We start from the raw sequence: 27,249 nt of genomic DNA on the forward strand, positions 1-27,249 counted from the left end.
CATGAACTGATGAACCAGATAGGACAGTTCGATTTAGTTGCCGTCCTAACTAGTCCATGAGCATGAACTGATGAAGCCTGCTCGGATGAAGTTCCAAAACGTTTGTTGAAGACAACCCGATCAGGGGAGTTACTATCGAGTCAATGGCCTGAGTGGACTCGGGTGAATGAGAATAATTACAGAAACTACCTGTTCCCTTTTTTTTTTTTTTACAAATAAATATCAGGTGCCTTTCAAAGTGCATTCATTTTGTATTGTGTTATTGTATGTTGTATTACAGTTGTACTGAATACACACATAAACTGAGATTAAGATGGAATGGAATAGCAGCGTGCAAGGCAGGGCCACACGGGATGACCACTGTTCCACCGGTCTCAGAAGACACATCAATACATGACGTTAGCCAAATGTTGCAACAGGATATGTTATAGGTTAGGACATTAAGTCACACAAAAACAGGGTGACATGTGGTTTCAAATAAAAGACCATTTATTGACTTGTTTCTGATGGCCATCTGGTAGAAAAAGCACATATTTTCATTTAATAATTTAAACACTGTATAAATAAAGCAGCTCTTAGGTCAAATGGAAATAGTCCTGTCAGGTTGTTGCATCCAAGTAAGACATTTTTTTAAAAACATATTTGTGTATTCGTCAGCTGGTCGTCCCGATGGGCTTGCTTAAGATGGGTAAAAATGTTTAACTCAACACCTTGACAAGACAATGGCAATAATGCACATGGAAAGTGTTTCGGAACTGTGTTCGTGCGTCTCACGGGTCAACGTTCAATCCACTTCCGTGAGGCCACAGGGTCTCCTGAATTCCTGTCCTCGCTCGTGAATCCACTTGTTGGACACTGGGAAAACAGCACAAATAGAAATGTAGGTGTAAAACACATTGCTGCAATATTTACAGCAGGGTTCTCCACTGGTAGCTCGGGGACCAAAAGTGGGTCAGGGACAGATGCTTACAAGGTGTACAAAAAACAAAACAAAGAACATAATACTACCACATAGAAAAGAGTCTGGCAACATCCATCCATCCATTTTCTACCGCTTATTCCCTTTTGGGGTCGCTGGAGCCTATCTCAGCTACAATCGGGCAGAAGGCGGGGTACACCCTGGACAAGTCGCCACCTCATCGCAGGGCCAACACAGATAGACAGACAACATTCACACTCACATCCACACACTAGGCAACATGACCAATATAATCAATATTAATGAGCTAACCAGTGATTCCAAACTTGTGCTAGCTAACTAACAATGTCTGATTTTTTAAAAATGTTTTATTATAAAATAAACATGTTGATGGGCGTCCTCTATCTGAGTAATAGGTGTAGTTTAGTTGAATAGTGTGCTGTGAAAAACACGTTGCACTTCCGATAATGTGGATTTGTGTTTATAGAGATGGCAAAGGTGTATGTTCAGAGGCGATTTAAAAAAATATAGTAATATTTCTGCTTGGCTTGAATATTGTAAAAGATGGAAAAATATGGGTCCCAGGATGAGACCAGTTGAGAACCCCTAATCTATATTATCTGTTATTGTACCACCTGCAGTGATATGTTACTGTATCTAAAAGGTGGAGCGAAACACAATGCTGTCCATTGGCATTATTAGTGAATAGGGGTGCTGGAAAAAAATAAATTTTCATCTGAATCTTGATTTTTTTTATTTTTAAATTACATTTTTGAATGAATTCAAATTGTTTAACAAAAATATATACTGTATATATATATATTTAATGATAGGGGGGAGGAACAGAAACAGAAACCACCTCAGCCGCCAAATATATGAATATCTTAAAATGTGTATTGCGGCAATTCAAACTTTGATCACAGAGTCAGTTGTTATATAATATGGCACTATCCATCTTTTTCAGCAGACTGCATTGAAAAAAGATTAACCCCTCCCGCCCCCCTTTCCTTTCACACGAGATCCACCCAGGAATGGGGCCGAAACAATCCCTTCCCTACTGTTTGTCATATGTCAGCAGCCTAAAGGAGCTTTTGTAACCTGTAACCTGTTTTGAAAAGGTTTTTATTGTAATTTAGAATGTCAAATAAAATATCGTTACTCAAAGAATCGGAATCAAAGTGAATTTTGACGTGTCGTAAGATTCACATCGCATTCACGTCACATTAACATTAGTTACAGTGGAATCTCGATCTACGAGCCATTCGTTACACAAATTTTTCGATTTACGAAAAGCAGACCGAATAAAAATATGATCTGTTGTAGGAATCATGTTTCAGTGTACAAACGTTTTATCTACTCATTATGTGCCTACGGGGGAGCCATTTTGTGCCTGCAGCACATCCATTGAGGGAACGCTGATGGATCTCGGATACTCACTCAGCCAGCACAGCAGTGCTGTTGTTAGCTACTGTGCTAATTACTACTTTGTGGGTTTTTATGTGTATATTTTAGCGTTTTTTAAAGCATTTTTCTAGTTTTGCTAACTCAATATGGGTCCAAAGAAATCAATGGACAAGCGATGTGTGGTTTGAAATATAACAGTATCCACAGTGTTGTCACAACTGCCTCATTTCCGCCCCCTCCTCCCACTTTCTTGGCTGCATGCAAATACGAATAACCAACAAGGTGAAGTGGATTTAATTTTTTTTATTGCTAATCATTGTAGTAATCTGGTTGTTAAAGTTCAAGGGTTTTGTGATTTCAAACTGTAAGCGCACCACAGGGCTAGTGACAGATTGTGTGTGCTTGTGCAGGGCCGTTGCATAAGGTGTTCAGCTATTGTTGTTTTGGCTTTGTTATTAAATAGAAAGTTTTGATCCATCACCCCATGTTATGTTTGTTTGATAGGCAGTACTGTATAGCGCTTTATATTGTGTTCAAAGTGCACAAACCTTTACTAGAATATGGACTTTTGTCAAAGCTGGAACCCGATATTCATGTTTAAATTTTTTCTCATGGGGAAATGTGCTTCAATTTACAAATTCTTCTATATACAAACCCAGTTAAAGAACAAAATCAAGTTCGTAATTAGAGGTTCCACTATATGAGTATCAAGATTTAAATTTTGTCTCTTTATATTGTCCTTTTTTTGCTCCATTTTCTTATTTTTGCTGGGCTTTTTTTTGTTTAATTATATATATAGAATGTGCCACAGGCCAATAAAAAAGATCCAGGGGCAGCAAACGGCCACAACCCTGGTTTAGCGGTTCCATTGTATCTTCAATATATATATATTCCGCACATTCAAAGCTTAGAAGATAGTTATGCTTAATGATTTATTGCATGACTACTGCAAAGACCTTTTTGACGGGCTCTATAAACGAGCTGCAGTACGTCCAGAATGCTGCTGCTCGAGTCCTGACTAGAACCAGGAAATACGACCAAATCAGTCTGGTGTTGTTGCTTTGAGAGCAGACTTTGAAACAACTTTGCTAGCGTACAATACTGTTCATGATCTAGCGCCATGACATGTTAGAACCAAATAAACCATGTCTGGCTCTGAGAACCTCGCAGCATGGTCTCCTGCTGGTGCACAGAGACAGGGTTAAACATGGTGAAGCTGCGTTTTAGCTTTACGCTGCTAAAATCTGGAAGTTTTCCAGAAGATGTGAGGCATTCCGCAACTCTGGCAATGTTCAAATCTAGAAGAACACTTTTTATTAGCTTTGCATTTGACAAGTGAGAGTTTTTTATCGGCACTCTTTAATTTCAATTAAATTACAGCATTTTTCGGACTATAAGTCGCAGTTTTTTTTCATAGTTTGGCCGGGCTCCAGTGCGATTTATATATGTTTTTTTTCTTCTTTATTATGCATTTTCGGCAGGTGCGACTTATACTCCGGTGCGACTTATACTCCGAAAAATACGGTAAGTCATGATTATTTTGATGACGATTTTATTTTATTTTTTATGATTTTATTTGCCATATTGTAATTTTATGCATTTGTAAAGCCCTTTGAATTGCCTTACGTACAAATTGTGCCTTGCCTTTATTGTGAAAAAATCAGGACTCCTGACATTTTAATTATAGGAGTTTGGCTTGTGCGTTATTTTAAGAAATTATTTTTAACGTTATGAATGTTCTGCTGTACAATATTAAACTTTTTATTGCACAGTGACACGTGCAGCTGGATTCCCCAGAAACACCCAAGGGCCGAGAGACAGTGTTACACAAAAGTTTCTTGGCTGCAAGAAGAGCAAAGAAGCCTTGGACACATTACAAAACAACATTTCGATTCACACACATGCTGACAGGATTCACAGTAATTTTCCACTGAGTCAAAGACAACCAGACACTTCTTTTTTGGGGGATTAAACAGCCCAAAAAATTTACAATTTGAAGTGCGATCAAACATTTTTGGAAAAAATTACCTCAAAATTTAGTAGAACATAAAGTTTTGTCGACAAAGATGGTGTGTTTTGCTTTGATTTTATGTGTGAAGTGTACCAGTGAAGAGGAAAAGTGCCACAACCAGAAATGTAACTTACCGGTACTGTAGTGCAGGGTTCCCCAAACTTTTTGACTCCGGGGCCGCATTGGGGTAAAACAATTTGGCTGGGGGCCGCGCTATGTATATATATATATATATATATATATATATATATATATATATATATATATATATATATATATATATATATATATATATATATATATATATATATATATATATATATATATATATATATATATATACACATACATATATATATATGTATATATATATATATATAAATATATATATATATATATATACATACATATATATATATATATAAATATATATATATTATATATATACATATATATATACATATATATATATATACATATATATATACATATATATATACATATATATATATATATGTATATATATACACACACACACATATATATATATATATATACATACATATATATATATATATATATACATACATATATATATACATATACATATATACACATATATATGTATATATATATATATATGTATATATATATATGTGTGTATATAATATGTAAATGTGTATATATGTCTATATGTGTGTGTGTGTATATATATATATATATATATATATATATATATATGGGTATACATATGTATATATGTGTATATATGTATATGTGTCTATATGTGTGTGTGTGTGTGTATATATATATATATATATATATATATATATATATATATGTACATATATTCATACATATATATTCTTCGCGCACTAATTGACTTAAAGAGCGCTCTTGCTGCATGTTACGTTAGCGATAGTAAAATGCATTTTTGGACAATATGATTTGCCTGAGTGGCTAGGAGACAGTAGAAAATGGACTAGTAAGGACAAATTTAAAAAATAATAATAATTAAAAAATAAAATAAAAAAAAATTTATTTATTTTTTTTTTTTTTTAAACTTGGGACTTCCCGCGGGCCGGATTTTGGGGACGCCTGCTGTAGTGTGACATAGAAAAACCTATAATACAACGTGGGCAGATTTACATATTGCATAGCAAGATTTATTTTACTGCACAATTGCACTTTTTTTTCCCAATATTATCTATCATTCACAATACTTATGTGAGACAAGAACATATACTGTATGTCTTTCTCCTTTTTGTGCATTCTAAATTGGAAAAAACACATTACGAGCCTGCTAACAGTGTAGCTAATGGGAGTAATCTAATCAGCCTATAAAGCCCTCTTAAAAAGCATCCAAAAACCACCTTTTACATGTCGTGACCTGTATATTAATGAAGTAAAAGCGGCATTGTTATTTTACGAGCTAACCCCGAGGAACTATTTAGTAACACGGTGCATTTACCACGGAGGTAACATAGTTACTGCAGCTCTTGACCAACTGAGTTGCTGCATTGTCCCTGAGTTGGTAAAAGTTTGTGCTCGTTTATAAATCATGCCTCGCACTTGTACAGTCAAAGGTTGCGGCCATAAGCCAAGACGTACACAGTGTTGCATCATTTTCAGTTTTTGGATGTTGCACGGTATAAATATATGGAAGACTAGATAAATGACAACTGTAGCTGCCTGCTAGGTGAAAAAATATTTAGATTTATTTTGTGTGCCTTCTAAAACCACAGATTGTTCAGACACGTTGGCCCCAGTCGCCATAAACTTGCTGCTCCTTCTGGCTCTCTTGCTAATGTTGCGAGTCACTTAGTAACAGGCACCGCCATTTAAAAGGCACAGACACAAGTAGTTGACGTTTTTTTTTTTTATTAACACAATAATTACTTTCCCCAGTAATTAATTACATTTATTAAAAACTAATTCTGTTAGTAATTCAATGAATTACTATAATAATTACTTTGCTTGCAAATAAAGATGACTAATTCATTCATGACTATTTATTTATACTGTAACTGCTGCTCATTCAGCTGTTACAAAAATTTTAATATCTAATGGGTTGGGTTGTACTTGTATAGCGCTTTTCTACCTTCAAGGTACTCAAAGCGCTTTGACACAACTTCCACATTTACCCATTCACACACACATTCACACACTGATGGAGGGAGCTGCCATGCAAGGCGCTAACCAGCACCCATCAGGAGCAAAGGTGAAGTGTCTTGCTCAGGACACAACGGACATGACGAGGTTGGTACTAGGTGGTGATTGAACCAGGGACCCTCGGGTCGCGCACGGCCATTCTTCCACTGCGCCACGCCGTCCCTAATAAAATGCTGTTTAAAGGCAACGTGCTAAAAATAAAACAATTAACCTTGTTTTTATGTATAAAACAAACAGGTAAAATAGCTTCAATTAAAACAAACAACAAACCACTAAATCTAACTTTCTCAGAAATAAAAAAAGCATTTTGTGATGATGTGGCTAAAATGCTGCACACTGATTATTGACTATTGATTAACTCCTGGCAGTTTTAGCATTCTAACAGACTCAATGTATAGAATTGTATCGTTGATTAATTCTTAACATGTTAGCGATCTAATACAGTGGTCCCTTTTTGTAACTGCGGACCGGTCAACGCTTGAAAATTTGAAAGTTTTTTTTTGTCATAAAGAAATACAATCATGTGTGCTTACGGACTGTATCCCTGCAGACTGTATTGATTTGTATTGATGTATAATGTAGGAACCAGAAATATTAATAACAGAAAGAAACAAACCTTTTGTGCGAATGAAAGTGAATGAGGAGGGAGGGTTTTTGGGTTGTATCTTGTGTTTTTTATGTTGATTTAATAAAACATTTAAAAAAAAAATATATATATATATTTTTATTTTTTTTATTTTTATTTTTTATTTCTTGTGCGGCCCGGTACCAATCGATCCACGGACCGGTACCGGTCCGTGGCCCGGTGGTTGGGGACCACTGTAATAGATTGTGTGTTCAATCTTATGATACCTCCGCATTGGTGCCTTATGTCTGTCTGTGTGTGCGTGCGATATTAGCATTTGTTTATTATGCCTTTTTTATTGCATTGCAAATTGACCCTGCTTTAAAAAGTACTTGAATTGATTTAGACAAAGTTTAGCTGGCTGGCTTTGGTTAAAATGATAGTTAGTTATTTCTAATACAACTTTGTCCTACACTTGTTAGCAAGGTACAAGATAACACTCTTACCAAGTTGAGACCGCATCCCCCCTCCAGACGCCCGACGTCATGCCTCTGCTTTAAACGTTCGCGTATCACAGATGGACTGCCATAAAAACAAGGTCCACTTTGCAAACTGAGCAAGATATTTATGTCATTAACAAAAATAGGAGGAAAAGGTTCTAACACTATACATGTTTTCACTGGCAATATTTTTGCGAGTGGCGACGCGGATTCGCTTCCGCCCGGAAAAACAAGTGACGATGTTACGACTATTTTTGACAAATATAATTGTCAACGCCAAATTTTATTGTCGACAATGTCAACTAATCGTTGCACCCCTACACCCTACATCATACTGTCGAAACTTTGCAGGCCGATAACAATATGCCCAAACTCGCAACTTTCTTTGGCCCAATTGCGGGTCATATCGCAACTGTAGTCTATTTAAAAAATGTACGGAGACTGAGTCACCAACATGTGGGATTCTTTGCTCGGCCACAAAATTTCACGCAATGCTAGTTTGTTAGGCGCAGTGTTTGGCTGTACGATAACGGAGACAATATACGAAAACCTGTACACATTTTTGGCAAGAATTTCAGTCGAAAACTGAATCATATGTAAAGTGGGGCATACGAAAACACAGATATCACCATAGTTTTATTTTATTGTTGTTGAATTTCACAGTGCTTAACTTTATACTTTCAGGATTGTTAGGAATGTTAAAATAATGCTTTAATAAAAAGGGGCCTAAAATTACTTTACATTTTGGCCCATGGTTCGTTCTCAAATCACAACTTATGGTAAGACAAGCAGTGTTAGAGAACTGATTATGTTTGATTTTCAAGGTTACACTATGTTTATACTCCAAAGCACTCAAACATTTTTTGAATACATTCTTAAATGCATACTTTTAGAAGTCATACTTGTCCAACTTTACTTACCCCATTTGCTTCCCACTAAAACAGGACAAGCTGCATGTCTCGTCCTATAATCTCCTTCCCCACTTTTGAAGAGGTTATACCAGAACACTGCTGTCCCCTGCAGCAATGAGACAAGTGCAATCATGACTGCAACATTCAGAGTGTTAACGAAGCATGAGTGACAGGAAATAGACAATTATTTATTGCAGTTGTGTGTCCTGTGCAAGTGATCTGTAGGCAATCTACGCACTAGAGTCATGTTTCCATACCATGGAAAAGCATGTGAAACATCTGCAAGCAAAGGTTTTAAAAACAAGGTCAAAATATTATATGAGTTTGCATGCAAAAAACACAAACATTCTGTACCAAGACTGCTGCCGAATTAAATTTATTTTGCCAAATGTCCATTCAGTGTGGCAATGAGGAATGCACAGTACAGGCCAAAAGTTTGGACACACCTTCTCATTCAATGCGTTTTCTTTATTTTAATGACTATTTACATTGTAGATTGTCACTGAAGGCATCAAAACTATGAATGAACACATGTGGAGTTATGCACTTATCATAAAAAAGGTGAAATATCTTAAAACATGTTTTATATTCTAGTTTCTTCAAAATAGCCACCCTTTGCTCTGATTATTTTTTCGCACACTCTTGGCATTCTCTCAATGAGCTTCAAGAGGTAGTCACCTGAAATGGTTTTCACTTCACAGGTGTGCTTGAAGCTAATCGAGAGAATGCCAAGAGTGTGCAAAGCAGTAATCAGAGCAAAGGGTGGCTATTTTGAAGAAACTAGAATACAAAACATGTTTTCAGTTAATTCACCTTTTTTGTTAAGTATATAACTCCACATGTGTTCATTCATAGTTTTGATGCCTTCTGTGACAATCTACAATGTAAATAACCAGGAAAATAAAGAAAACACATTGCATGAGGAGAAGGTGTGTCCAAACGTTTGGCCTGTACTGTATGCTGTACCTTTTTATTTTATCAATTACTTTGTAAAATCTGAGCACAAGAGTCAATCAAACATACTGGAAAGACTCTAAAACAGAGTTGTCCAAACTATGCCCCTTGGGCCAAATGCAGCCTGCCAGCGTATTACATTTGGCATATGTATATATATAACATAAAGGTCAACACACAGTCATAAATGCTAGCTACAGCCACAACAAGCAGATGAGAACGCTACGCTGGCAAAGTTTACTGATTCAATGATGTCAACAAAAGTACCACAGTTAAGTTAAACATATGCCTTTGCTAAATAGACAGCCACCGCATGTAGGACATCTAACATCTGTGAAGACCAAGTACTGCAAGAAGATGTCGTTCATATCACCACAGCTGATCTGTCATACAATACCTTGGAGAGGCACAATTGCAGCAAGGATAAACCAACTGTACTACACAAATAAAGAGCATCAACAAAGTGGGGACGGCGTGGCGCAGTGGAAGAATGGCCGTGCGCGACCCGAGGGTCCCTGGTTCAATCCCCACCTAGTACCAACCTCGTCATGTCCGTTGTGTCCTGAGCAAGACACTTCACCCTTGCTCCTGATGGGTGCTGGTTAGCGCCTTGCATGGCAGCTCCCTCCATCAGTGTGTGAATGTGTGTGTGAATGGGTAAATGTGGAAGTAGTGTCAAAGCGCTTTGAGTACCTTGAAGGTAGAAAAGCGCTATACAAGTACAACCCATTTATCATTATCATTAACAAAGTAAGCAAATACAGACTGAATGTGAATTTATTTTTCTTCCTGGAGAACGTTGGACATTTGTAAGTAATCACAACACACTGGGCTCGCATTGTACAAAAAAAAAAAAAAGAGATCAACATTGTCATCTGAAAAAGGTAAAGAAATGTGTTTGTTTAAACAACTATGTTGAAGAGGTTCATCTAGCCCAGTGGTTCTCAAATGGGGGTACGCGTACCCCTGGGGGTACTTGAAGGTATGCCAAGGGGTACATGAGATTTTTTTTTAAATATTCTAAAAATAGCAACAATTCAAAAATCCTTTATAAATATATTTATTGAATAATACTTCAACAAAATATGAATGTAAGTTCAAAAACTCAGTGAAGCACAAGCGCAGGTTTCTCACTAAAATGTCTGTCAAAAAGAACTGTGAAAAGAAATGCAACAATGCAATATTCAGTGTTGACAGCTAGATTTTTTGTGGACATGTTCCATAAATACTGATGTTAAAGATTTCTTTTTTTGTGAAGAAATGTTTAGAATTAAGTTCATGAATCCAGGTGGATCTCTATTACAATCCCCAAAGAGGGCACTTTAAGTTGGTGCAGAAATCTTTATTTATAATTGAATTACTTGTTTATTTTTCAACAATTTTTTGGTTATTTTAATTTTTTTTTTTCCAAATGAGCAATATTTTGCACTATTATACAATTTAATAAATCAGAAAATGATGACATAGTGCTGTATTTTACTTCTTTATCTCTTTTTTTTCAAATGAGCAATATTTTGCACTGTTATACAATTTAATAAATCAGAAACTGATGACTGTGTTGTATTTTACTTCTTTATCTCTTTTTTTTCCAATCAAAAATGCTTTGCTCTGATTAGGGGGTACTTGAATTAAAAAAATGTTCACAGGGGGTACATCACTGAAAAAAGGTTGAGAACCACTGATCTAGCCTACTGATGTGTATTTATAAATGGTTGATTTATATAGGCTAGTAAGGTAAAGTTTTGTACCTGACAAGTTTCGGCTACCTAGCTTCTGCAGCCTTCATCAGAGGTGTCACGTGATGTTAGCGTGACGTCTGTGACGTGTTATATGGATTTTTCCATCCCACCTGAAGTGGTGGGATGGTGGTGTCCCACCACTTAGGAGGTAGCCGAAACTTGTCAGGTACAAAACTTTACCTTACTAGCCTATATAAGTCATCCATGTTTAAACAACTGTTTAAACTAAAAAAGGGTAAATGGTGCACTATATTAATTTGTTTATGAGTGTGTTTACTACAATATCGATTAGTAACTGTACAAAGATTAATGCAAACTACAAATACTTTCAAAATGTGCATGCATTTTTACTATACTTACTGTATTTTCACATTGTTTTGTAATCAATGACTTGCAGTTCAGTAAAACATTTAAAATACATTCCTGTATGACATTCTGACTACCTAATTGCATGTGTACCCAAATATTGGGGTATTATCTTTAGCAAATTGTAATTATACAAGCAAATAATAACCTGTGATAATCATGATTAATCACAGGTTTAGAGTGTGATTAATCTGATTTAAAAAAAATAATCCCTTGACAGCCCTAATATATATTTGCATTTATATATACAGTATGTATGTATGTATATACATATATATACAGTATATATATTATATGTGTGTGTATACAGTACAGAATATTTTATCATAAAAAGTTCTACAAAACATACTCAACTTCAAAACAATACAATTATTGATTTTGCGTTATGTTTTCTTTATAATTTTCCTAAAATCTCGCAAGATCGAGTTTATCTGTCATTTACTGTTATGCCCTTTTACAGACAGTCGCCCTATACAAAACAGTTATTTGGATGTTATTACCTTTTTCGGCTGAATTACAGCTCCAAAGTCAGGGAAGACTGTGGCGCCTCCTGCCTCCACATCACTCATCTGGGGAGGGGTTAGGGGAGGGGGAGGAACACACACACACACGATTTAATGCATGTTTTCAACAATATAATATTAATATTAATAATAACAATGCATTACATTTGCCTTGTGGCTCTTAAATGTAATTTCTAAATAAAATGGTGCTTTTATAAAGTGCTGTTGTCTTAGCCACATTCTTGTTAGACAGTGATAATTTTTTATTATTTACACATATGCATACATACATATACATACATATATACATACATACATATATACATACATACACATTATTTATACTTGATGCATTCATTGTGTTACTAAAGTGGCTTATTACTTAATAAAAGATTGTTTCATAAATGATGATGTCCAAAAGTACCTCAATAACACCAAAAAAAGCACATCGTGCACCATAGTCAATAGTGAACCTCAATTAAACATTTTGGGGAAAAATACAGTTCACTGTTAGCAAGATTACATCAAAGAGGGGCTTTGTCTATCAGCGTGTTAAAAGGGGAGTGGCCAACAACCTTGTCACAATAAGTACAGGAAGTGATTGACAGGATGGTGAGCTCCTTGACAGTTTAATTTGACAATATACATCAATGATTTAGTTATGCGAATCAATTATCTCAATCAAAGTCAATCAATTCAAGTTCAAGATTGAAGCAGAGTTTAGACGTGGTCCCGAGAAGCCAAAAAGTGTAAATTTCATGTGGACCAAGGGCCACAACTTTCTTATTGGCAACTGGATGCTCGTACTCACATAGTTCAAAAAAGTGGCCACACGATTTCCAGTGCCTAATCTTTTGAAAGCATCAGGCTCATCTTTCTATGAAGATAAAATTCAAAAGTAAAATACACAGTGAGAAAAGCGCACACCCGTACTTACGTAATTTAGGAAGGTGGCAAGTCGATTTCCATCGACCTTGAGGTTGCTGTCAAAAGGACGCTGCAACAGATGTTTATAATTTGAACTTCTTCTCACCCAGACATGCACGACAGGAGCCCGCCGCAAAAGGCAGTCACTACAAGCATTGTGCAAAATTCAAAATTTCAGTTTCAAGTTCAAACTGAAGGATGTAGAAAGGAAATTCTCCATATGAGTTGGGAAATTGTGTTAGATGTAAATATAAACGGAATACAATGATTTGCAAATCCTTTTCAACCCATATTCAGTTGAATATGCTACAAAGACAACATATTTGATGTTCAAACTGATAAAAAAAATTTTTTTTTGCAAATAATCATTAACTTTAGAATTTGATGCCAGCAACACGTGACAAAGAAGTTGGGAAAGGTGGCAATAAATATTGATAAAGTTGAGGAATGCTCATCAAACACTTATTTGGAACATCCCACAGGTGAACAGGCAAATTGGGAACAAATGGGTGCCATGATTGGGTATAAAAGTAGATTCCATGAAATGCTCAGTCATTCACAAACAAGGATGGGGCGAGGGTCACCACTTTGTCAACAAATGCATAAGGAAATTGTTGAACAGTTTAAGAAAAACCTTTCTCAACCAGCTATTGCAAGGAATTTAGGGATTTCACCATCTACGGTCCGTAATATCATCAAAGGGTTCAGAGAATCTGGAGAAATCACTGCACGTAAGCAGCTAAGCCTGTGACCTTCGATCCCTCAGGCTGTACTGCATCAACAAGCGACATCAGTGTGGAAAGGATATCACCACATGGGCTCAGGAACACTTCAGAAACCCACTGTCAGTAACTACAGTTGGTCGCTACATCTGTAAGTGCAAGTTAAAACTCTCCTATGCAAGGCGAAAACCGTTTATCAACAACACCCAGAAACGCTGTCGGCTTCGCTGGGCCTGAGCTCATCTAAGATGGACTGATACAAAGTGGAAAAGTGTTCTGTGGTCTGACGAGTCCACATTTCAAACTGTTTTTGGAAACTGTGGACGGCGTGTCCTCCGGACCAAAGAGGAAAAGAACCATCCGGATTGTTATAGGTGCAAAGTTGAAAAGCCAGCATCTGTGATGGTATGGGGGTGTATTAGTGCCCAAGACATGGGTAACTTACACATCTGTGAAGGCGCCATTAATGCTGAAAGGTAAATACAGGTTTTGGAGCAACATACTGTATGTTGCCATCCAAGCAACGTTACCATGGACGCCCCTGCTTATTTCAGCAAGACAATGCCAAGCCACGTGTTACATCAACGTGGCTTCATAGTAAAAGAGTGCGGGTACTAGACTGGCCTGCCTGTAGTCCAGACCTGTCTCCCATTGAAAATGTGTGACACATTATGAAGCCTAAAATACCACAACGGAGACCCCCGGACTGTTGAACAACTTAAGCTGTACATCAAGCAAGAATGGGAAAGAATTCCACCTGAGAAGCTTAAAAAATGTGTCTCCTCAGTTCCCAAACGTTTACTGAGTGTTGTTAAAAGGAAAGGCCAAGTAACACAGTGGTGAACATGCCCTTTTCCAACTACTTTGGCAAGTGTTGCAGCCATGAAATTCTAAGTTAATTATTATTTTCAAAAAAAAATGTGTTTGTGTTTGAGTTTGAACATCAAATATGTTGTCTTTGTAGTGCATTCAATTGAATATGGGTTGAAAAGGATTTGCAAATCATTGTATTCCGTTTATATTTACATCTAACACAATTTCCCAACTCATATGGAAACGGGATTTGTATATCATTTCAATTAATAATGTTGATGTTTTCCAGAATTTTGCTTTACAATATATTCCATTTTACACATTTCATAGAAATAGTATTACTATTTTTACAAGTTTGATTAATTGATAATTAAAGCATACATTTTTAATCGACATTTAGGAATACAAAAGCAGTTTATATAAAACAAAGCAGTTTATATAAAACAGTCTAGGGCTGCTACGATTAATCGATTCCTTTGATAAAAACAAGAGCTACGACTTATATTCTGTTTCTTTGATTAATCGTTTAACAAACATAACAAAAAATAAAATTCTCAACACGCGCATTGAGCGCCCGGAACTTTAAATACACGAACATAGTTTCCGCTTGGCCACTGCAATAGAGCACACATAAGAGCAGTTGTGTGTGGAGCAAACAGATGTTTTAAAATGTATTTTTGTATTCCTATTAATGCACACATTTTAAAACTGCAATTTCAACACGCATTTACAAAAAAAAAAGAATGAAGATTATGGCAAGCAGAAAGTGTTGTTTGTTTCAACTATTTTCCCTAAAATACAGATTGAGGCTATAGTGTGTTTTATCAGAAAAATGTATTAATCGAACAAATTAATTGATACATGACTCAAATAATCGATAGCTGCAATCCTAAAACAGACACATATGAAAATATACATCATTAATGTACTATTTATTCTTATTCTGCCACTTTCCGTCCACTAACAACTCCCATATATTTCAAAATTTTTCAAACCATTCCAACATCAAAATGCTCAACTTATTCAAGAAATGTAGCAGTTTTTGTAGCATTTCCATGGGTGTACAGTACACCTAGTACTGTACATGCCATGATTTAAACGCACTATGGAACTACTGAAATACTTTCATTCCATAGCACTATGTTGCAAGGAGCGTTAAGGCTGCACATAAGCACATTACAATTGATGCTAACGTGCATATTTTTCAACTCATTTCGGACTCCCAGGCTTTTTGTAATTCTAGATTTTATGTTGGCAAAAATCCTACAATTCTTAAAATTCAAAGCATTATTCCTTTAATTCTACGTTTTAGCACATTCAGAAAGCATTTCAGTAAAATTACTTTCTCTAGTTTGATGCAATATAACCTTCAAAATTATAGACTGCTGGAAAAAAACTTCCTTTTTCCAGAATGATTTACTTCATTCAAGTAGTCAAAATGGAGGATATTTGTTTTTACCTTTAGTGTTCGTAAAGTATATAGTTTTTACGCCAAAAACCTTTGTTGAACGTGACTAATTCTTCCTGTTACTTGGCTATGAAGAATTTCTCTGAATTGTAGTAAATTTAATTTTACTTTCAATTCCATTCAAATTCCAATTATTCAATTGAATTTAAGTGAAATTCCAAAATTTTAATTTTGCACAAGCCTGGCGACTACACTCATAGATCATTTCAATCTACAAAATCATCTGTCTCTGATAAAAACAAATACCTGTGGTTTATTTCATGGCTGTAACTAATAAACAGTAACATTAACTTATTCAAAAGTGGTTCAAAATTACATCAATCATAAATCATTTTGACAGAATGACTTAAGACTTTTATTTATCTATTTCAAAATTCAGTCGCCAACCAAGCAGCTGCACAGATGTACATAAAGCCGGATAACTTTTAACGCCATGCTTGCCAGATAGAAAGCACAAACATTGTTTAATTTCAATCACAATCATGTACACCAGGGGTCACCAACGCGGTGCCCGCGGGCACCAGGTAGCCCGTAAGGACCAGATGAGTAGCCCGCTGGCCTGTTCTAAAAATAGCTCAAATAGCAGCACTTATCAGTGAGCTGCTTTTTTTTTTTTTTTTAAATTGTATTTATTTACTAGCAAGCTGGTCTCGCTTTGCTCGACATTTTTAATTCTAAGAGAGAAAAAACTCAAATAGAATTTGAAAATCCAAGAAAATATTTTAAAGACTTGGTCTTCACTAACTGACAAAGAAACAGATAACAGATTTGGTGTCCAGTTCAAAGTGTGACATGGGATATTGTGATTTCACAAGACTGTCTTAGAAGTGATCATTTGAAAATGTTCAATTTGAAAAATGTGCGCTTAGAGAAAATATAAAAATAAAGTGTTGCATATTGATATTTATCTGTTTCTATATATATTTATTGTGAGAAATCATTAAGATGATCAGTGTTTCCACAAAGATAAATATAATTAATTATTAATAATAACATAGAGTTTAAGGTAAATTGAACAAATTGGCTATTTCTGGCAATTTATTTAAGTGTGTATCAACCTGGTAGCCCTTCGCATTAATCAGTAACCAAGAAGTAGCTCTTGGTTTCAAAAAGGTTGGTGACCCCTGATGTACACACTTGCACACACGTTAATGCTCTTCGTAAACTCACCCTCGAAAAGTCAAAGTGTGGCTCGTACTGTCCTCCGACTCCATAGTTAGCAACCTGGTCAGCCATTAAAAGAGTTGATTTGTATACAACAAACACACAATTGCTATATGTACACTTTTTAACACAAAAGAAGAAATAAGCTAATTTCAAAATAAACCAAATAATAAGTATACTATTTATTTTTTGCACAGAATCCTATTAGTAATCTCTATGTAATCAAAACTTGTGAATACATGGAAATGGATTATATTTCCATGCATCTGCACGTTACCTGTAATAACTCTGCTGTGTCAACAGTTAGGCCTGTGATGTCTTGTATTCTCTGATTGACTCTGGCAATGACCGGGCCATCCTCCTCCTCTAACCATGCACTAATGTAATGCAGACATATAGAAGCAAATACTGCATTTAGCAATCATGCATTCAAGGCAAGCACTGGTTATTTCTAATGAGAAGATGTATGATCTGAGTTAACTTGACACTTGATGCTACTTAAACATTACCACAGTCTCAACATAAGCAATCAGCAAATGTCAATGATTTCCCCTGCATTTTGAATTCCTTACTAGACTCCACTTTCAGTTGAATGAGAGCATTTTCTGACAAATGCAATAGGTAGCAGCAAAGAGCAGTTGCCCAAGAGTCACCTTTTTGATACTCTGTAGTTGGCTGTGGTCAACACTCCTGTTTTGGGATCACGTACAGTTGCTCTGGCAAGCTTAACAGAAGACAAATTATGTCAAAATACATATTTACATATTGCACGACATACACTGTAACCTCGATTTACAAACGACTCTATTTGGGACCTTTTCGGTTTACAAACATTTACTTTGTGCCAAATATGCCTCTGTGTTGGAACCATAGCTGTGTCGGAGTCCGGCGTCTGCATCCTTTGCAGTGCACATCTGTGGGGTGCTGACATAATCACAGTGTGCGAAGGCTGTCCCAATTCAAAACAGTTCCAAATGTCCTTTGAATCCGGCCGACAAATGTGTCCTTTTCTTTCATTAGCAGAAAGGTTGCATCTGTGTACACTTAGCGTCCTTTCATATGCTGAGATCCTTTGCGCCCTCAACTCTGAAAATTATTTTCAACATGGCGGCGCTATGTGGAGCGGAAAGAACGACTTTAAAATGTAAGTATAGTTTTATGTGTTCATGTAAAACAGCTAAAAGCAGACATGTCAAGCTCGGATGTCAGTAGTGATAAGTTTGTGTTAAAATATGAGACCTTGACTATCGTAATGTTGAGTGTGCTCTCTTTACCCCGAGGGCAAACAGCTTGGTGCCTGCTGGAGCTTTAACATTTGAAAGTAAAACCTTACATCTTTTAATTTACTTTTTTAGACCGCAAGAAGTTGACTTAATTATGTTTTGTTAATGTGTGGCTGGAATAGTGAAGTATTGTAAATGTGTGTATCAATGTAAAATAGGGACTTTTGTTGACGCTAGAACCAATAATTCATGTTTACATTGATTCTTATGGGGAACTATGCTTCACTGTACAAACTTTTCAGCTTACAAACTATGTACGAGAACCAATTAAGTTCGTTAATCGAGGTTCCACTGTTAATCGAGGTTCCACTGTAGCTAAAATGATTTTTGCTTCCATTCCTCACCCTGGGTTTGGCCATTTCCTTTATCTTCTTGATTTCATAGTCGGAGAGGGCGTGCAGATAGCGTACAATATGTGGGCTGTCCCACTCGTCCTCCTCCATCATGGGCTTCAGCAGCAAACGAGGGTTCCTCCTGCCATCTTGGTAGCGGCAAAACAAACGGCTCTGCCTTGCTTCAGTCTGTTCAAAAGAAAGCAATTAAAATGCAGTTTTACTCATACATTTGGGTCACCACCAGATTAGAGATGGGAATTATGGCTCTTTAAAGAGCCGTTTAAAAGACAGGCTCGTTTTTTTTCCTGGGTTTTTTAAATCAAGGAAACAATCCCTGGAGGCAGCTATAAGATAGGATGTAAATCAGAAAAATTCAAATGTATTACTTTATTGGTGGGAATTATTCAGAACTATTGACTATTGAACTATATATTTTTTAATCTTTGTTGTGTACATTCCACAAGGTGGTGCCATATCCCCATGCTTTGACAGTGACACCACTATTTTCTGAATTTTTTTTTAGCACAAGAACATTTTAACAATTTGGAATAATACATCTGTAGTAAGTAATAAATAGAATAAAATAAAAAGAATAATACTTAAAAAAAAAAAAAAATGAGGACACTTGAACTTCTTTACATAGCCACATCAGGGCAATGAACCATTGCATACGCATTTAAAACCGCTACTGAATTAATGGCTCGGTTCTTTTCATTCACTTAAAGGGATCATACTATGATTTATTTATTACATTTAAAACACTTCCTTGTGGTCTACATAACATGTAACGATGTTTTTTTGGTCAAGATTGTGCAAAGATTATGTTTTATGGACCATTTTCAAGCAACTTTCAGACTGTCTCTTCAGGATGCGCCATTTTGTACATAAAATAAATGCAACGCAAAGTGCTTTACAGACTTAAAAACATTACCCCGATGACCCAGATCCCCCATTATCGCACGCACACACAAATACCAAACACAAACACACACATTCACATACACTCACACACATACAGTATATGAACAAATGAATGCATGGCTGAGTACAGAGGAGACATTTGAGTAAACATAATCACGGGAGCCATCTGCACCAGGAAGTCATCAGACCATGGCCACCAGGACGCTGACACAAAGCTCCCCTACAGCACGGCCAATAACCCCTGATGAAGATGGCTCCCTCTGAGGAACGCTGGAAAGTAAAAATAATAAAACCTGTAAAATAGTAAGAACCATGAGTAGGAATAAAGGATAAAATACAAGTAAGATATATGAAGATACAAATGTTTTAAATAAATGTACAGTAAATGTATAATAAATAAATACAACTAAATACAATCTTGCATAACTAATACAATACCTAAATACAATTAATAAATATTAGGTAAAATCCAAATCAAAAAGGTGGGTCTTAAGCCTGCACTTAAAAAACATAAACGTTCTCCGCAGCCCTGAGGTTCTCCGGCAAGCTGTTCCATAGACGGGGGCCATAATAGTGGAAAGATGGCATCCTGTGACTTTGCGTCCTGACTTTTGGAATAATTAGGATATTAATACCAGAGGATCTCAGGGCCCGTGAAGGTTCATAGGGTAAAAGCAAATCTGAAAGATAAGGAGGCCCTAAACCATAAAAATATTTATAAACCATAAAAAGAACCTCAAATGCAGAAGATTTTAAAACTGATGTAATGTGAGCCCGCCTTCTCGTCTTCGTCAGGACACGTGCCGCTGAATTTTGGAGTAGTTGTAAAGGTGCAATGACCTTTCTAGGAAAACCAGAAAGCAGGGCATTACAATAATATATACAACCTTTAATAAAAGCATATGCATTAGCGTCTCTATATTCCCCTAAGAGAGAATTGGGCGAACTCTGGCTATATTCTTAAGATGATAAAAACCTATTTTTGTTTTATATTTTTTATATGTGGTATAAAACTGAGTTGAGAGTCGAAATCGACGCCCATATTTTTCACTTACATTGATGGAGTTAAAGAAAATATTTGTAGTTTTGATGTGTTTCTCTCTCAGGGCCTCTGGGCCAATGACTAAAACTTCAGTCTTGTCCTGTTAAGCTATAAAAAGTTAATCGGCCATCCAGGATTTAATATCTAAAATACAATTAAAAAGAGTATCAATTGGTGTGTCATCAGGAGGCATAGACATACGCAACTGTGTGTCATCAACATAACTGTGGAAATTGATTCCATGTTTCCTTATAACAGACCCAAGTGGAATCATGTAAATATTAAAAAGAATAGTACCTACAATTGATCTTTGAGGCACATCACATGTGACTTCATTGGTCTTTGAAGAGCATGTATTCATACTTGCCAAATATTTTCTGTCTCAGGGATAGGAAGTGAACCATTTGTAAAGCGTACCAGAGAGGCCCCGCTCGGTGTAATTATTAAAATTGCCTGTATCCAAATTGCTCTTCCTTAGCAGTTGCCTCACCACTGCTGTTTTTCAAACAGCAGGAAAGACCCCCAATTAAAGCGAATAATTTAAGATGTTTAAAATCTCCTTTCTCAAATAACCATAAAATATTCTATAAAAATTGGTTGGAATTTAATTAAAAGACATGTGGTGGGTTTCATAGTATAAAAAATCCTGTCAAGCATCTCAGCATTAACCAGGACAAAACTGTCCAGCGTTTTCTCAGGTAAAAACAGACACTCATCCATCCATCCATCCATCTTCTTCCGCTTATTCAAGGTCAGGTCGCGGGGGCAGCAGCCTAAGCAGAGAATCCCAGACTTTCTTCTCCCCAGCCACTTCGTCCAGCTCTTCCCGGGGGATCCCGAGGCGTTCCCAGGCCAGCCGGGAGACATAGTCTTCCCAACGTGTCCTGGGTCTTCCCCGTGGCCTCCTACCGGTTGGACGTGCCCTAAACACCTCCCTAGGGAGGCGTTCGGGTGGCATCCTGACCAGATGCCCGAACCACCTCATCTGGCTCCTCTCGATGTGGAGGAGCAGCGGCTTTACTTTGAGCTCCCCCCGGATGGCAGAGCTTCTCACCCTATCTCTAAGGGAGAGCCCCGCCACCCGGCGGAGGAAACTCATTTCGGCCGCTTGTACCTGTGATCTTGTCCTTTCGGTCATAACCCAAAGCTCATGACCATAGGTGAGAATGGGAACGTAGATCGACCGGTAAATTGAGAGCTTTGCCTTCCGGCTCAGCTCCTTCTTCACCACAACGGATCGATACAGCGTCCGAATTACTGAAGACGCCGCACCGATCCGCCTGTCGATCTCACGATCCACTCTTCCCTCACTCGTGAACAAGACTCCGAGGTACTTGAACTCCTCCACTTGGGGAAGGGTCTCCTTCCCAACCCGGAAATGTCACTCCACCCTTTTCCGGGCGAGAACCATGGACCAGGACTTGGAGGTGCTGATTCTCATCCCAGTCGCTTCACACTCGGCTGTGAACCGATCCAGTGAGAGCTGAAGATCCTGGCCAGATGAAGCCATCAGGACCACATCATCTGCAAAAAGCAGAGACCTAATCCTACAGCCACCAAACCGGATCCCCTCAACGCCTTGACTGCGCCTAGAAATTCTGTCCATAAAAGTTATGAACAGAATCGGTGACAAAGGGCAGCCTCGACAGAGTCCAACCCTCACTGGAAACGTGTCCGACTTACTGCCGGCAATGCGGACCAAGCTCTGACACTGATCGTACAGGGAGCGGACCGCCACAATCAGACAGTCCGATACCCCATACTCTCTGAGCACTCCCCACAGAACTTCCCGAGGGACACGGTCGAATGCCTTCTCCAAGTCCACAAAGCACATGTAGACTGGTTGGGCAAACTCCCATGCACCCTCAAGGACTCTGCCGAGAATATAGAGCTGGTCCACAGTTCTACGACCAGGACTAAAACCACACTGTTCCTCCTGAATCCGAGGTTCGACTATCCGGCGTAGCCTCCTCTCCAGTACACCTGATTGTGTTTATTTTTTCCCTGAAGTGGTCTGCAAACTGCTCACAAAGGGAGTATGTAAGTGTGCGAGGTATATTATTAAAATCAGGCTTAAACAAATAACACATTTTTGCAAAATGACTGGGGTAATTCTTATTGAAAAAATAGTGTTTCTTGCGTTCTTAACCGCCATGTTGTATATTTTTTGCTGCTCTCGTAATATTTGATAGTTAATCATTAGTTTATTCTTCCTCCATTTGTTTTCTGCTATCTGCTATTTATGCTTTTAGTCTAGATTTAAATTGGCTCAGGGACTATCTAATGATCTAATCAATAATGGAAGGCCAGTATGTTAAAAAAGGCTTGATCAAGTGCAATTACTCAAACAAAGAACAATGGTAGGTATGGAAAACACTAACCCATTTATTAATAATCGTTTGTTATGGCTTATGGTATCTTTAAGTTGAAGTTGAGTGGTAATTGGTTTCATAATATTAATTTAGTAAGCTAAATTCATAACGCAGTAAGTTGAATTATGCGGACATATTTGTTACTGGATACTTTCCAGTAGGCTTCTGCCGTGGAGATGTATCTTTTTTATTTGATTATTGTTTATATTGACAAATCCTGTGTTTTAGACCACAATATTGTTAAATTAAGGACACTTAATACATATGTCTAGCTTGTGTACTATTGTGCTTGGCTGTAGTGTAGCTCCTAATATCCTATAGTAGAGCTGGACAATAAATTTAATTTTGATTGAAATTTCGATAATGGGTTCTCACAATCATAAAAATATAATAATCGGGAAAAAACGATTAGTGGGTTGCGCAACATGCATGCAAATTACTGCGCTTGTGACGGTGAAACGGACAAGGAGCGAATGACTGAAAAAAGACCACGTGATCGTGATTATTATGTTTGCCATAATCATGCAGCCTTAGCTTTACAGTGTACCATGTTTACCTTTTGTAAATAACTTGACTAAAAGAAAAGAAAAGACCAACCTTGTGTGCTTATTGTAGTACATTTAGATGTGAAATGCTTGTATCTGAGATTATATGGATGCAAGCCGATATTATCCGATTCTTCTTTTAATATCAGCCAATATCAAAATCAGCTTTATTGGTCAAGTATCAGACACACTCTTACTTTTAATATGTAAATGATGACTTATTAGATTCTATAATTTCCTTTTTTTCCTAAATCACTATCCTCTTTTCAGCTGTTGCAATACAAATCCCCCTTGATAGAAAGAAAAATGGATGATTCATGTATTTTTTTTGTTCCTGCCTCACCATTTTGACGCCCTCCCCTCTGCAGAGCGCCTCGTAGATATCTCTCTCAGGCAACTGGTCTAGAGGTCTGTTATAGGTTCCTAGGTGGATGGGCTCTTCTGAAGCAGGCTGGTCGGTCTTCTTTTCCTCCTCCTCGTTTTGCTGTTTCATCAGCAGCCGCTCAAAGTATCGCAGGTTTCCTCCTGCCCTCTGGTGGCTCGGATCTGTCAATACAAGTAAGTTTATGACATGAACATGTTCTAAACACAATGCATTCATTCATTCATTCATTTGCTTGTGCATCAAGCTATATTCATCGAAATGTTTCCAACAGCTGCCACCACGGCCCTTGACAATGGGACTAAATTAATACGTACAAACCACAAACCACACATAGGGTGGGACACACCCTGTGGGTTTGCCCTGCCCAAAATCTAATTATAGAGATAGTAGGAGTGCCCTTCCAGAAAGGATTGCAAATTCAAAAGAGAAAAGCTAAACAAAACAATGCAATGGGTAATTTTATAGATCTAGAGTATGTATTATAGCACAAAGTTTACATTTGAATCAGTGAAGTCTCTTACCAATGGCCACCAGCCGGCGGGTCAGCTCGACGGCACGAGACAGGTCTCCCATTTGGTAAACAGAATAGCTGAGGTAGTCCAAAATGTCCGCCTTGGAAACCACCACTTCCTCGCCAGCGTCCAACTGTTTCAGGGACTGCTGCAACCACAGCACAGCGTGGTAGTAGTCTGCGTCGTTATAGGCCGTCTTGCCCATGTCGAAACAGTCGTCCACTGACAGCATGGCATTGGAGTGCATACCTGGGTCAACAGACAGCGTGAGGCGATATTATTCCTCAACATTGTTGCCAAGTCCTTTTAGACTTAAAATTCCTTCCAAATTCTTTGAATGCTTAAAAAATGCCAGTACTCCAAAATGGCGTCCAACTACTGTTTGAATTTTGAGACATACCAGGCAGCTTTCCTTTTGAAAAGACCTCTGAATCAAGTCGGTAAGTGTCTTGCAGACGCATCAGTGCCTTGGCCGCACCGGTCTCATCATCCTTATCGGGGAAGAACTGTCTGTGTAGCGTCATATTAGAAATGAACCCTGGACAAAGCGAGAAAATTAATTCATTACAATAAGACATCAAAACATCTTGTGTAACTTGAGAGCGAATTACTGTGAAACGTCCCCACACAGAGCATCTTAAGCAGAGGTCTTCAACAGAGGGTCCGCGACCCCAGGGGGGTTCACAGAGTTACTGCAAGGCATACTTGCATGGGGAGGGGGGGGGGGGTTGTGGGGGGCAGGGTTTGGTGGTAGCGGGGATGTATATTGTAGCCCGGAGGAGTTAGGGCTGCAAGGAATTCTGGGTATTTGTTCTGTTGTGTTTATGTTGTGTTACGGAGCGGATGTTTTCCCGAAATGTGTTTGTCATTCTTGTTTGGTGTGGGTTCACAGTGTGGTGCATATTTGTAACAGTTGTTTTACGGCCACCCTCAGTGTGACCTGTCTGGTTGTTGATCAAGTATGTCTTGCAGTCACTTACGTGTGTCTGCAGAAGCCGCATACAACATGTGACTGGGCCGGCACGCTGTTTGTATGGTGAAAAAGCGGACGCGACGACAGGTTGTAGAGGACGCTAAAGGCAGTGCCATCACAGCATGCCCTTAATATTGTTGTCCAGGTGAAAATCGGTAGAAATTCGGGACAACGGTTGCCCCGGGAGATTTTCGGGAGGGGCACTGAAATTCGTGAGTCTCCCGGAAAAATCGGGAGGGTTGGCAAGTATGCTGCAAGGGGGACCGTAAAATTTTTGGATGATTTAAAAAAAATATCTTGATTGTATTTCCCCTCGCAATTTTTCCATGTATAAAAATGTCTTTAAATACACATGAACACTATCATGTAGTTGAATGTGAATAAATAATAACATATAACATCCATCCATTTTCTACCGCTTGTTAACATATAACATGAATAACTAATAATAATATTATATTGATTAAATGACAAGTTCTGAGTTCTCACTGGAAAGTGCTTTGAGTGTCTAGAAAAGAGCTATATGAATCTAAATCTAATCCATTATATTCATGTTTCATGCTAGCGCTGTTGTTGCCATGTAACCTTTAGCATTCGAGTTGCCAGCTAGTGATCGGCGTGCTTGTTGTCAGCTAGCAATTAGCGTGCTCATTGTCGGCTAGCGATTAGCGTGCTATGGTTGCTAGCGGTTAGCGCATTAGTTGCCGGCTAGCGCTAACCGTGTGTATATATTTCTATACTATTTATAGCGCCGCTATAAATAGTTCGTCTGCGTTAGCGCTTATAATAACAATATCACTAATAATTGGTTAATATTCAAGTTACGAATTGTAAATTGAGTATTGTTGGAGCTTTTTGAATGGTTATCTATTGGATATTATGGGCAAAATAGATGACCTCCCATTGGCTCTGCTGTAAGCAGACTTTTATTTACGTTTATTTAACATTTAGTTAGGATGCAATAAAAAAAATCCATCCATTGTCATGATTGTGAACGAAAGGCAAAATTACAAAAAAGTGGAGTTCCCCTATAAAGCGTACAGTACACATGTCTGAGAGGGCTACCCAGTAAAATTCAGCTCGGTCGACCGTATTAACAAAAAGGAAGAATGGAAAGTACAGTTACAAGTTTAAATGTGCTTGTTTATCGATTGGGCAACTTCTTTTTACACGTATGTGACACTTGTGGTCAAAAATTACTGTTAACACTTATTATAGCCACCATTATGTTATTTGTAATGTTAAGAATTCAGTTTAGTAGAAATGTTTGTGATGCCGTGATGGGCGCTGTTTGTCTCTGTGTGTTTAAGAACGCGTGATTGCGATGGGAGTCAGGTGGGGTTGGCGGGGGGTTTGTTGTGACTTGTAGTTTGGTAATAATTGTCAAGAAATCAACTGACAGATGTTGCATTATACAGTACATATGTATTTTCTTTACACTGTTCAATGATGGCCTTACGACCCAGTCGAAGTCGCATCAATATAATGTTTCACCTTCTCGGGAATTTGGACTTATTGCAGACCCAAAATCCACACTTGAGATATGCTTATCTGGCTCACAGATACAGCAAAAACACAATCACGTACTGACACCAAAAATGGGCTAACTGTCAGATGATCAACAGCTGCAGCAAAAACATTACAGCTTTTGGTCCTCTCTAACTCATCTGTGGAGCAAATGGTTCATTGTCCAACGTGTTCTGAATTTGGCGTCTGTTTGTTGCTTACCAGACATAGTACAGA

The 27,249-nt window shown here is 37.6% G+C and overlaps 1 protein-coding gene across 4 annotated transcripts in view; it reads right to left on the minus strand.

Annotated features, from left to right (window-relative positions):
• Positions 1–471: 471 nt before the first annotated feature.
• The window catches only part of LOC133607663 (prolyl 4-hydroxylase subunit alpha-2-like), a 33,831-nt gene continuing 7,053 nt past the window's right edge, over positions 472–27,249 (minus strand). Inside the window, exons 5-16 of one of the 4 annotated variants that reach the window (XM_061962506.1) lie at positions 24,934–25,071; positions 24,543–24,782; positions 23,980–24,182; positions 18,766–18,942; positions 17,792–17,862; positions 17,416–17,515; positions 17,145–17,198; positions 12,982–13,041; positions 12,856–12,921; positions 12,042–12,110; positions 8,492–8,588; positions 472–855 (exon numbers count right to left, since the gene is read on the minus strand). In XM_061962506.1, coding sequence (XP_061818490.1) covers positions 785–855; positions 8,492–8,588; positions 12,042–12,110; positions 12,856–12,921; positions 12,982–13,041; positions 17,145–17,198; positions 17,416–17,515; positions 17,792–17,862; positions 18,766–18,942; positions 23,980–24,182; positions 24,543–24,782; positions 24,934–25,071 — 1,346 coding nt within the window. In that variant the 3' untranslated portion in view covers positions 472–784. The remainder of the gene's footprint in view (positions 856–8,491; positions 8,589–12,041; positions 12,111–12,855; positions 12,922–12,981; positions 13,042–17,144; positions 17,199–17,415; positions 17,516–17,791; positions 17,863–18,765; positions 18,943–23,979; positions 24,183–24,542; positions 24,783–24,933; positions 25,072–27,249) is intronic. The other 3 variants (XM_061962507.1, XM_061962508.1, XM_061962509.1) reach the window with 3 other exon arrangements.

This window comes from Nerophis lumbriciformis, linkage group LG09 (assembly GCF_033978685.3).
Source record: "Nerophis lumbriciformis linkage group LG09, RoL_Nlum_v2.1, whole genome shotgun sequence".
NCBI classification, from domain to species: Eukaryota; Metazoa; Chordata; class Actinopteri; order Syngnathiformes; family Syngnathidae; genus Nerophis; species Nerophis lumbriciformis.